We start from the raw sequence: 12,505 nt of genomic DNA, 5'->3' as shown, positions 1-12,505 counted from the left end.
AAAATTACAATTCAAAATATTAGTAAATATTAATTGTATACAAGTAGTAAAATGACTAAAACTGACATTAAAACAGATTATTAAAATATAGGCACAAAAGACATGACTAAAACTACAATTTAAAAGAAAACCGAAAATATATAAAAAGGTTTTTCCCCAGTTCACAGTTTCAGCCTATTTATTAATTGTTCCCAAGATCAAATTGCTCATCTTGGGTCATCATTTCAGTTCCTCTGCATAGGTCTACAGTGAAATTTCATCTGTTCCCATTTTCAAAACTTAATTAAACTCAATTAATTAAACTCTTTAGATAGTGTCACTGAAATCGTACTCCTCTTTGTGACTGCAATTATATTTATTGCTCAGTGCAAAGTGGAATCTAAGCACAAATATGTTTTTTTTTATCAGTCCAGCCTAGCTGGAAGACACTCAATCTGGCAGTCAACCTTTGACATTAAACAAGCTGTCACTGACCTTTTCCCAAAAAGACCAGACACTACTATTTTCAGTTTTAACGGTCTTCTTGAGTTCCTTTCCCTCTCACTCTGGCTCCAGACATAAATGCCTACAGGACTAATTAGAGCCCTCATCATTACAGGCTGTAGCCCTCTAATAGTGCACAAACCCAGCTTTGAATACCGCACTAATGAGAACACACTCTCTGTCTCACACGTACACACTCCACCGCATGTGCTGCGCTCATCAAATGCTTCAAGCAGGTTCTCCTCTATAAACTACAAGCATTTTTTGCAGTTTCTCACTTCCTTCCCACAAATATGTTATCTGTCTTGCTGTACTGCTCTCTTTGCCTCTTATCTTTAATAAAGCAGATTTACCCTCATTAACACCAACAGCATTAGGATTATAGTCAATGAAAAAATATTAACGTTGTGGATACAATATCACACGTCATAAAGTGTCAGCAGCCATTTTCAATACATCAGAGACTGCAAAATGTGAGCGAAAACACTGCATTTTTGAACATGGGTGTTATTTCTCCACAAAATGGATTAATAAAAAACATTAAAAAAAACATAAAACAAATACATTTGATTGGTGGGCAGTAGGGCTGCACGATGTGTCGTTTAAGCATCGATATCGCGATGTATGAATCCACGATAGTCACATCGCAGGATGTGCGATGTAGGCTCTCGTAGTTGATCCGTTATTCATTAACTGTACGATTAAACATCATAGAGTGAAATTTATCATTTGCATGTGTTTTTAAGTCCTGTCAGTTTAACAGGGCAGAGAGAAAGAGAGCGCGAGAGAGAGCGCACGCAGAGAAAGAGAGAGAGAGAGCGCGCAGAGAGAGAGAGAGAGAGACACAGAGGGAGAGCCCCGGCCGCACGCTCACCGTCATCAAACAACACGAGCGCTGTCTTGCTCTCTCTCTCCCTCACGCATATTAATCAATTGACATGATGGTGTCGATTTTCAAATCATTTAAAATGAGAATGTAAGTGTGCTCACCCCATTTTTGTTTGTAAGAAAAAATTAGATTAGATTTCATATCGTAATATATATCGCAGAAAAATATAATATTGCAATGTCATTTTTTCCCAATATCGTGCAGCCCTAGTGGGCAGACACTGCTGAATCAGGGGGCTTAACCTCAGTCCCCCCCAAGCAGCCTTAAAAAGTTGCTAGGCAAAGCATCAGGAGTGTAATGCATGAGATCCTGTAACGTCAGTCAGAACGAATGAATTCGTCTTACAATTCTCCCCACAGGGAAATGGCAGACGAGTGGCGTATTCTCTAAGCAGGGGTCACAACCACCACGTTAGTCACAGCCCATTGCTCTCCAGTGGACATAGGGAATGTGTGCTAGCTGGAGTAAAATCATGCGTCTATATCTTTGCCTGATGGTAAGGGTTGGCACCCACCTGCTGCTGGCCTGGCCTGGCCTAGCATGAAAAGTGGACTGACCAGTGCGCTCACTCCATCTGTTTAGTGACATCTGCTGATCTGTGCTGTTCAGCACGCAGTACGAGTCACTGATGGCATGGCATGATGATCCTGGAGTTGATTCACAATGGCTAATTTATGATAATGTTTTCTAAGTCTTGAGTGGTTTGGGTAGGTTTTCGTGGAAAATTCGAGCATGGAACTGCGTCATTATGTCACGTCTGTAAACAAAGTAGTTGTCACTGCTACTAGGCAATATCGCATGTGAGGATCCTGCAGGTGGCGGATCGTTTAATTATAGCCTAATTATTCCAGCTGGAATAATTAAGTGCCAAAAAATCATTTTAAAGGCGGATTGTAATCAAGAAAGATTATATGAAATGCATGTGAATTAAATTAAATTATATTCCAGTTTTAAATGTGCTTGGTTTACACAAGATGTTCGATGTACAAGTTGATGGAAGCACAGTTTGCTTTTTGGGTTAAAATAATTCCTTAATATGAAATTCGAATGATGTGACAATAAGAGATTGGACTGTACAGAAATTGAAATCTACATGCTAATACACACTATCCTCATAGTCACGCAATGTTGATGTTGTTAACATTAATAATTTGAAAATAAAGTATAATAATAATAATAACTTGCTAATATTTGCTATTCTATTCTCACGAATACAAGAACACCCATGAATAAGATATGGGAATGCTCACATAAAGAGATTATTCTGAATAAGACTTTATCAGGGACATTCAGAGAATATTATTGTGCATGTAAATGTCGGTGATGGTACGAACAGTGTGGAAGTTTTAGACAGATTTAATATTTGGCAAGGAAGCCTTTGAATCCCAGCCTGAAAACCAGGTTTACACAGAGCTCAGAAAGGGATGAGAGCTGAGATTTAATTCAACATGTCCCTCTTTCTTTCCTTCTGGGACTCCTTGCCTTGCCTCTGAGGTGGGATGATATCTCACACACTGCTTCAATGCTTTTGTAGAAACGCAATTCTCTGGTTGGCGGTACAGCTTGATTCTTCCATTTGAAAGAGAGACGTGCTCTCATTTCTATGTTGAAAGCGATGGCTTGGAAGGCCGCAGAATGATTTTTCATTACCTGCCAGGTGCAGCGGAGTTGAGTTGCGTCCCTGTGTGTCTCTACAGTTGATGTTCTCCAAGCAGCACAGTTTCTGGACCCGGGCCAGGCAGCCTTTTTTGGCGGCATCCAAAAGCGCAGCATCTCCTCTCAGCAAGTCCTGGATATCCGTGTCTCCCTCCTTCACCATGTCCAATGGCGTGTTTCCATCCCGATTCTTCTTGGTGGAGTCTGCTCCATGCTGAAAGAGATAAAGACATTGAGCACAGATCCACAGAGAAGCCCAAAGGCTGATTTAGCACAGTTTCAAAACCTCATCTATGATCTTTTTGAACATTTCTGCATGAAATGATCATTACTCAATCATTCAATCCTCCCTTTTTTTAAGAGGAATTAAGTATGTGGAGTGACGGTGGTCAGTGTGGAGCCAGCAGGAGTAGTGATGACAGTACCTTCAGAAGCAGTTTACAGATCTCATATTTGCCCTTGGCTGCAGCCTCGTGCAGCGGAGAGAACTTCCATAGGTCAGCCACGTTGACGGACGCTCCGTGTCTGACCAGCAGCTCTGCCACTTCGTAATGGCCGTACGAGCAGGCGTTATGCAGCGGCACCAGACCTCTGCCAACAGACAGGGAATCCGACAGGAAGATTATAGTTTATCCCCTGGTGCTGCTAAGTCATGAGCTGACTGTTAATAAAGTCCACTCCATAACGGAGGGAGAGTTTCTGATGAATATCAGCAAGAAGTCTCACCCTTTGTCTTTAGCGTGGACATCAGCACCGTTGTGCAGGAGATACTCAACCACAGCCACGCGGTTGTAGCCAGCGGCAAAGTGTAGCGGTGTGGAGTGACGGCCCTCCAGGTCTCGACAGTTCACATTCTGAGGGGAGTAAAGTTGCTGTACAAAACAAAATGATACATCATTAAACTGAATGACAGTTTTCTCAATGCGAATACGTAACTATTTTTAAAATGAGCATTTAAATACATCCTAAAAATGATTTCATTTGATCTGCTTTTATAGGGTACGAGGCCAGAATTATGGCAAGCGTCAGTAGAGATTCTGATTAATTGCCTGACAAAAGTCTAATTGGTGCTGATCTTATTACTTTACGCATAATGAGGCTTTCAGATAATGAGGATCTGATCGTATCAAAAGGCATCCATCCATACTAGGGATGCACCGAAATGAAAATTCTTGGCCGAAACCGAAAAAGAGAAAACCAAGGCCGAAAACCGAAACCGAAACACCGAAACAAATTATGCCAATTATTAGTACCATTGCATTTATTGCTATGACCGTGTACTAACTTTACTAAAATTAAGACATTGCAATTGCATAAATTAATATTAAAGTTTCAAAGATAATTACAATTACATAAATTAGTTAAAAAAAAACATAAAAATACATAATTACAAATTATGCAAATATTTATTAAGCACATTGCAACAATGCACAGTATTAAAATTCAAACTAAAAATTTATCCCACTCATGTGTATATTAAATAATAATGTACAGGCCTACTGGCCTGCAGAAAGGTAGAAAGGTTTTAAAATGAACTGTTCTCTCATAAAAACAAAGTGCATTTAGGTGAAGTGCATTTGAAATTTTTCTCTGTAGGACTAGAAAGTGCATTACTTCTCCAGTATAGGCTAGAGGGTTATCTCTTCTGGGGATGGGGACTTCAGACAGATAACCATCTAACTGTTGAGCAGTTGAGCTTGTCATCTGCCTGCCATTTGAGAAATATTTGAGAGAGTGTATTTAAATAGGGCCAGGTCATAAATAAACATTTTTATCAAATTAAAGCAGAAATCTAGCAGAAAATCTAGCAGAAAAATGGCTACAATCTGATATTGTGTGTGTGTGTATATATATAAATAATGTCACATATATAGTAGCCTAAGAACAAAAAGCCAACGTATTATTATTATTTGAGGCACATTCTTGCAGAATTCCACTGAACACATCAGACAACGAGGGCATGCCCCTCATCTGGTGCAGACACGAGTCTTTTTTTTTCTGCGCTCTGATCTCAGTCTCCTGCGCTTGGCGCTTCTCCGTCTCCACGCGGGTTCTCCGCATCCAGCGCGGCCTGGATCATTTCTCGTGCGCGCTGCCTTATTTCTGCATCGACGTAATGGTCTTTATAACGCGGATCAAGCACATTCACGATGAAGTGCAGAGGATCCGAAAAGATCTCAGTGAGACGTGTGCTAACAGACTCTATAAGACTGTACTTTTCTTTGTTTTCACTTCGTGGTCCGTCTTAATCTCTTTGTTAGGAGACGCTTTAGTGCTGCGAATAAAGGAATAAGAAGAGAGAGAATGTTCTCACTGGTGTGAAGTGAATGTCGCGGGGAGCTCGTGGTCTGCGCTATGCAGGTGCACGTGCAGGTCGCGGTTTGTGTTTGCGTCATCACAACATTTCGGCCGTGTTGTTTCGGTGATAAAAGTCTATCGGCCGAAAACCGAAAATGCCATTGTCGGCCGAAAATTTTCGGTGGCCGAAAATTCGGTGCATCCCTAATCCATACAGATATTTTTATCATCTGAATGAAATATCTTCTAATTCACGATCTTCAGGCTTTTATCACAAGTCAAAAAATTTGAGGTTATGAAGCTTTTGATCTAAAGACTTATGCATAAATTATTCAAACCACTTTTTCAGACTAAAACAAATAGTATTTACATTAATAATAATTAATAACTGTAACCACATTCATTCTGAATATTGTGAAAATTATTTCAATTTAAAATAGCGGTTTGTTTTAACTGTTTTATATCTTAAAATGTAATTTAATCTTGTGACAGCAAAGCTGAATTTTCTGCAGCCATTATTCCAGTCTTTAGTGTCACATGAACCTTCAGAATTCATTCAAATGGAAAAATAACAGTATTTAATTGAAATAAAAATCTTTCGTAACATTTTAAACTGGCTTTACTGACTTTAATAAGCCATTCCTGAATAAAAGTATTCAGCAAGTTTAATAAAAGTTCCTTCTCTCTCTCTCAAAAATACTAAAATAAAAATTACTGACCACAAATGTTTGAACGATAGTGTATAATATTAAAAACAATAAGATCAAACTTTAGTAAAAATCTATGTAGAAGGATCCTGCGGTTTTTGTGCATGCTGGCTCAGCGTTTTCTCTCTCTCTCTCACACACACACACAACACACACACACACACACACACACACACACAGTCGAAGGTGAGGTCTTCTTACATCTACCTTGTTCAAGGTCATGAGTATGGAACAAAACACATCTAAGAGCTGCAAGCTCCATCCCTGAAAAGTTCAATTGTCTGGAATAAAGAAACTAAACTCATTTCGGGGTATTTTTGTTTCAGACAAAAGCCTATAAAAAAATCCATAACAGCAGATATATTTTAATCTCCATGTAACCTGGAGCTGCTTTGTAGCACTACACTATTGAAAACAGTTGTAAAGGTTATTACAAAGCATGTAAAATGAATTAAAGTTTCTTACAAAAAAAATAAAAATAAAATAATGAACAAACAGTTTCATGTTATATCTCGGCTTCACCAAATCACCACATATTTTTAAGGTTCCCTTACCTCCAAAACCATTTTTAACACTTGGTTGACTGTTGAACAACTATCCTGTCCATTTCTAACTGAAACCAAATGAAGGCACCTCTCACCTTCACAGTGTCCAGGTCTCCTGCTTTGGCTGCTTCTAAGAGTCTATAATCCACGTCTGAGTTCCTCACTGGAATGTTTTCTAACAGACACAAGCATAAATAAACGTGAATTTCCATAACTATTAATGCATAAAGACACAGAACTTCAAAGCCCAAATAAACAATCCCAAACCCCAGATTCAGTCTGTACCATTTAGGATCTGCTGTACAGCTTCATTGCCCATCTGTGCAGCAGTGAAGCCCTGCAGGGAGATGATGGCGGGGTCGGCTCCATAACTCAAAAGTAGCCTGCATGTCTGCAAGTGTCCAGCCAGAGCCGCCCGGTGTAATGCAGTCTGACCCAGCGTGTCAACAGCATTCATCTATAAACAAACACAAAAAAGGATGGAAAGAGAGTGAGCAGACTGGAATCTCCTCCTCCTCACTGATCACTAAAGAACACATCTGATGCAGCCCACAGAGCAAGACTTGGCCTCTTTTCAAATGAACACAAATATGAATTAATCAGACAAGCCCCTGGGAAACTTCTACACTCCTTCAAAGGCTATCAACACTGCACAGTGTCTCAAACGTGTTCCTTTTTAAAACTCAAATCTCTTAGCAAAATCATGCTTTAGTGGACGTGCGAAATTTATGTATTATAGTTCTCCATATCAAACACACAATGACTTTAGTTCACACTGCAATCAATTCTGATTTGTTTCTAAATAAATGTTTAAATAAATGGCATAATAATGCATGAAAATTCATTTTAAGAAAAACTGAAGTTTCGCAAAAAGTTACAAATATTTCTTCACATTTTACATAGCCTTGCATTTTGTCCTCTGCATGTTCACATTACAATTACATCAGTTTTGGTGTTTGCTCATTTTCAGCCAAAATTGGCTCTTTTGACTGAAAACAGCATTTTATTGAATTTTTCGAAGAAAATGCCCCATGACTTAATGTTTGTGCATTTGTACTATATATACACATTTAAGATTACATGATTATGATTACATACATAGTTGCAAATAATGAAAAAAAACTATGTACCGTATTTTTCGGACTATAAGTCGCACCTGAGTATAAGTCGCATCAGTCCAAAAATACGTCATGATGAGGAAAAAACATATATAAGTCGCACTGGACTATAAGTCGCATTTATTTAGAACCCAGAGAAAACATTAACGTCTCCAGCCGCGAGAGGGTGCTCTATGCTGCTCAGTGTAGACTACCGGAGAACTGGAGACGTGGCTGCGAACTGAGAAGCTACGCAAATCCACGTTCATTTTCAGCGTTTATTTGCGCTTCTTCTCAGTTAACAATGGCTCTGTGTAGTAACAGCTGCTCTATGTGAAAATCATGCACCTGATGGAATTTCCCGCTGATTAGAGAACAGGCTTTACTGACGAGATGCGCATTAACGATCGGCAGATCGGTGATCGGAGCACCCCTACTAGAGACCCCAAACTTTTGAACAGTAGCGTACAAAGCAGATGAAAAGTGAATTTTGGACTGTCCAGACCAACAAACTACTAAAGAGATTTCATTCTTACATTCTATACCAAAAACACATTTTCCTGCCTGTATAAACAAAGCTACACATATCAATCTAAATCTTGAGCTAAAAGCAGCTCCCACCATCAGCTGATTTCCTCAGTTACCGTGTTTGCTTTAGACAGCTTTATTCTTCATGCTTCCTGCTCTTCTTATTAACTCGATGCTTCCGCACCATTTGTCTACTGGTTCACACATGGTCTGCAAACACACGCTAGCTACAATAGCCTCTTGTCTGTGAACCTCCAGCCTGACTATTTATCCAGTCCATAAATGTCACTTAATGTTTGGCCGCTGCAGTTTGGCAATGAGCTGGGTCGCAACACCAGTTAACGATCGAATGCGTTTCAGAGGGGTCGCACTGCAACAGATGGATGCTGATGACTGAATGATGGAATTCAGGTTATGGAGGGTCAGCCTCCGTTTATTTATCATGCAGAAGAGCTGAGGTGCGAGAACAAGGAAGGTCGGCTTGGAAAATCAAGCTGCTCCAGGCAGATTTAAAGAGCCATGCAGCATCAATGAAGAGGAACTCTGGATAATAAAATCTTGCGTGAAAGTAGGACACAGAAGTTTGATGAACGGAGAGGCCCTGTAGATACACTCTTGGCTCGAACAAAGACGGCAGACTGTGGATGAGATTATTTACAGGAGTATCGGCTCCCCTGGTCTCTCCGCTGAAGAATAGCTGATCAGCCTTGATGCTCTCAGCCAAGACGGTAGATGAATGCCTGATCAGTTAGTCAATGCTTATCTGATTTGGCTCTCTGAAAGAGCTCCATTGATTTGGGAGTCTCTTACCCCTCTCTGCTCTGGAGAGGTAATGACATGACTGACGTAGCTCGTAAATGTCCTCCAGTTTCTCTGACACAGTTCAACTGTGAGACCAAGGCAGCAGACTATTTACCTATCCACTTTCACTAGAAAACTTTCACTAGACACTACCATTAAATGTCAGAATTATAATTTTTTTTAAGTAGTACAGAAAAAGAACCACAGAGTTTTAAATAGGACAGATTTTAAAAAGGACAGATACAAATAAATGCAGTAAAAAAAAAATCTGAAAACTGGATTGAAAACAGTTGTGTTACTTAATATTTTTGTGGAAACCATACCATGATATATATACGCAACCCAAACTTTTAAACGGTAGCATATATTTAGAATACACTAAAATTCTCCAGTAGCCAAATTTTGGGAAACAAGGTCATTTCAGACTGCAACAGAAAAACAAAAAAGGATCAACATTGTTTTAGGCAAAGCAATACAAAAAAGAGCTTAGAACTTATTTCATATATTTCATCTAGCAACTGTGGTGTCTGCATGATCTCTTCTAAACCAATAGTTTGGATTTAGTTTGTCTGTGAGGGATGTCAAATGTGCCATGTCTGTGTAAAAAATATTATGTAGAAGACGCCCTTCCATTCCACACACAGAAGCACCATACTATTAATCATGGGGAACAATAAATTATGCAATTTATGTTTTCATTCTTGTGCATATGGGAAAAAGAAACATGAATCGCTTGCCAAGTTTGCTCTGATGTATTGCAATCGATGCATTTTTTTTATGCAGGTCCGTGGAAGAATAAGAATGTTAAGTATAAGTTCATGATTCCAACTCTAGTGATCAGATTTCAAGTGAGAGACCAATCTGCTAAAGTATCTTTGTGAATGGAGTGATAAATGCTTGGCAGTTAATTGGGAAGATGTTAGCATATAAACACTTCCATACTGATGATGAGCTCTTCCATCTCAAAGCCAATTATCTGAACCACTGATATGCAGGCAAATTACTCTGACAAAAAAAAATAATAAATAAAATAAAAGAAGTAGATTGCAATGGGTTCATTCTTCATTCTTCTTCTCTTACAGCAGAAACTTGATGACTCATCTGCACAGAACAGTAGATGTGACAGAAATGCTGCTCCACTGAACTGATTTTTCTCGGCTCAGGTGAGAGCAGACAAAAAAGATGCTGTGGTTCTGTAAAGAGGCCATATTCTACACTTGTAGTGTTTTATTTTTTCCCCAGAAGACTACTTATGTCAGTCAATGGCTCTTGCACCAAAACAATCATAATCTATTTTTAAATGACCAATTTCCTCCCTCTCTCTGACCTTAGCTTTTTTTATATGTCAAGAAAATATCTCCAAAAATATCTTCTTTCTTCCCAAAAAAACAAACAAAAAAAACCAGCTTCCAGGTTTGTGGGTGTATGAGGGTGAATAAATGTTGAATATTTTTTGGAGAACTATCCCTTTAAGGCAGACTATACTGTGAGAGCTAGATGGTGATGTGAGGTGTCAGGTGTGTAAATGTGTGTGTGTGTATGTGTGTGTCACGGCTCTGTAGGCACATGCAGGTATGTGGCATCTGCTGACGCAGGAGCAGCTGTGTACCTTCGCCCCGTGTTTCTGCAGAACCTCCATGATGTCGTTGTGTGCCCGTTCTGCTGCCACATGGAGAGCCGTAATGAAGCTGCACAGGGAAGAAGGACAAGATAACAGAGAAGATAATAAGTAAGCCAGACAGACCTAAGCATCAATATTAACCTGTTAACCAGCACTCCGATGCCCTCATCCCACTCATCCCAGCTCAATGGAAAGCTTATAAAGACTGTATTTGCTACAGTTGGTTAAGCAGTACACATAAAAACATGAGCAATGGAAACGCTGTACATACCAGATCCGTCATAATAACGAGTCATAAACACATCCACAGCTGTAAATCCCGGTTTAGTTAGAAAGGTAAGGGTCCACTGAACGTCATCTCATGGAGCACGTTTAGTCCAACGAAGCAATAAGGTTGTAATATGGATCATTCTTAAATCTCAATCTTCAAGTTAAATCTTTTTTGTTTTTTTTTGTTTTTTTTCTTACTCAAATTATTCTTATTGTATTTTTCTAGTGCTCAAATAAATCACTTATATGATGTCTAAGTTTCTGTCTAGTGTTTTATAATGGAAAAAAAATATGCAGTGGTATGTTTAATGACTAAATAGTTTGTAGAAGCCTTCAATACTATTGGTAAATATTTTTTTTTATATTCGGGGGGTGTAGACAGTCTCATAAAAATATTTGCAAGAGTCTCATTTTTCATGATATCTTATTCAGATTTGAAATAGAAACTCATGAGACATGTGACTTTCAACCCATTACTTTTCTAGATTGCTCCAGGTATCATTTCATGTATTTTAATAACAAATAAAAAAATATTTAAGTGTAGTAAAAAAAAATTCAAGGCACTTCAGTGTCTATAACTTTTAATATTTTTGAGCATTATCAAATCTAGTTGATAGAAAGTAAAGCCCAAAGGGTCTTCTTTCCAAGGACACCAAAATTATGTTTGTAACACACTGAAGTAGGAAACTGTTAGAATTATAAGTTTGGTAGAGCACTTTCAGCTGTGAGTCCCCTAATGGGGGGTGCTGGCTAACAGGTTAAGGGGATAAACATTTGACATTTGATAAACCCATGTCAGGCACATTCACTCACTCTTTGTTCTTCTCATTGACATTGGCTCCTTTCCGTAGCAGCAGTTCAGTGACCTGTTTTCGTTTTGGGTGAGGTGAGGAGACAGCACAGTGCTGAAACACAGGATAGAGGCCTGGTAAGTTCACAGTTCACCACAAATTCTGTCTTTTTGGTAACATGTTGGCACCATTTGGGTCACCATTCACTTTCTTTGCATAGAACAGAGTAGTCTGAACATCCTGCTTAAAAATCTCCTATTGTGGTCTTAGGAAGAAAAAAAAAAACCATATAGGTTTGGAATGACATGAATTTTTGGACTATGCCTTTAACATCTGCACTTCAACCTGATATCTCGGCTGGTGAGCTTAGAAGCGAATCAGGAGGGGCTCACCAGTGCCGTCTCATGCGTCTGTGGGTGCTTGAAGTTGATGATCTCCAAAGCAAGGGTCTTTTTTACCTTGGTCATGTCTGCTTCCCGTGCCGCCTGAAGAAGAGAGTTGCCCTTAAACTCGTCTGCACAGGAGGAGAAAAGAACATTTCGATAGGTGATGCAAGACGCTCTGACAGAAGCCAGTGGTAGACATAATTCATCAAGATAAAGCATGAAAAAAAGTAATTGAGGCTTCACAGCTACAATGCAATCTGGCTTTATGGCAGAAAGAATATGAGTTGGGATATCTAAAATGTATGACTGAATCGTTTGACCTGATCAAATGAATTTTGCACATTTAATTTGTTATGCTTCTGCTCATAAGAACAGCAAAGACAGAACATTATTCCATCTACACGAGAGCCGTTTTACTGAATGACCATGGCTG

General features: G+C 39.1%; 1 protein-coding gene across 4 annotated transcripts in view; it reads right to left on the bottom strand.

Annotated features, from left to right (window-relative positions):
- The window catches only part of LOC132130689 (poly [ADP-ribose] polymerase tankyrase-1-like), an 82,692-nt gene that overhangs the window by 10,893 nt on the left and 59,294 nt on the right, over positions 1-12,505 (bottom strand). For all 4 annotated transcript variants that reach the window (XM_059542477.1, XM_059542479.1, XM_059542480.1 and 1 more), the window contains 8 exons: positions 12,079-12,200; positions 11,709-11,800; positions 10,614-10,692; positions 6,864-7,035; positions 6,674-6,753; positions 3,755-3,900; positions 3,454-3,619; positions 3,023-3,242 (listed from right to left, as the gene is read on the bottom strand). In XM_059542477.1, the coding sequence (XP_059398460.1) occupies positions 3,023-3,242; positions 3,454-3,619; positions 3,755-3,900; positions 6,674-6,753; positions 6,864-7,035; positions 10,614-10,692; positions 11,709-11,800; positions 12,079-12,200 (1,077 nt within the window). The remainder of the gene's footprint in view (positions 1-3,022; positions 3,243-3,453; positions 3,620-3,754; positions 3,901-6,673; positions 6,754-6,863; positions 7,036-10,613; positions 10,693-11,708; positions 11,801-12,078; positions 12,201-12,505) is intronic.

Source organism: Carassius carassius, chromosome 47 (genome assembly GCF_963082965.1).
Source record: "Carassius carassius chromosome 47, fCarCar2.1, whole genome shotgun sequence".
In the NCBI taxonomy this organism is placed as follows: Eukaryota; Metazoa; Chordata; class Actinopteri; order Cypriniformes; family Cyprinidae; genus Carassius; species Carassius carassius.
The sequence above is the reverse complement of the archived record's forward strand: the minus strand, read 5'-3'. Positions and strand labels throughout refer to the sequence as shown.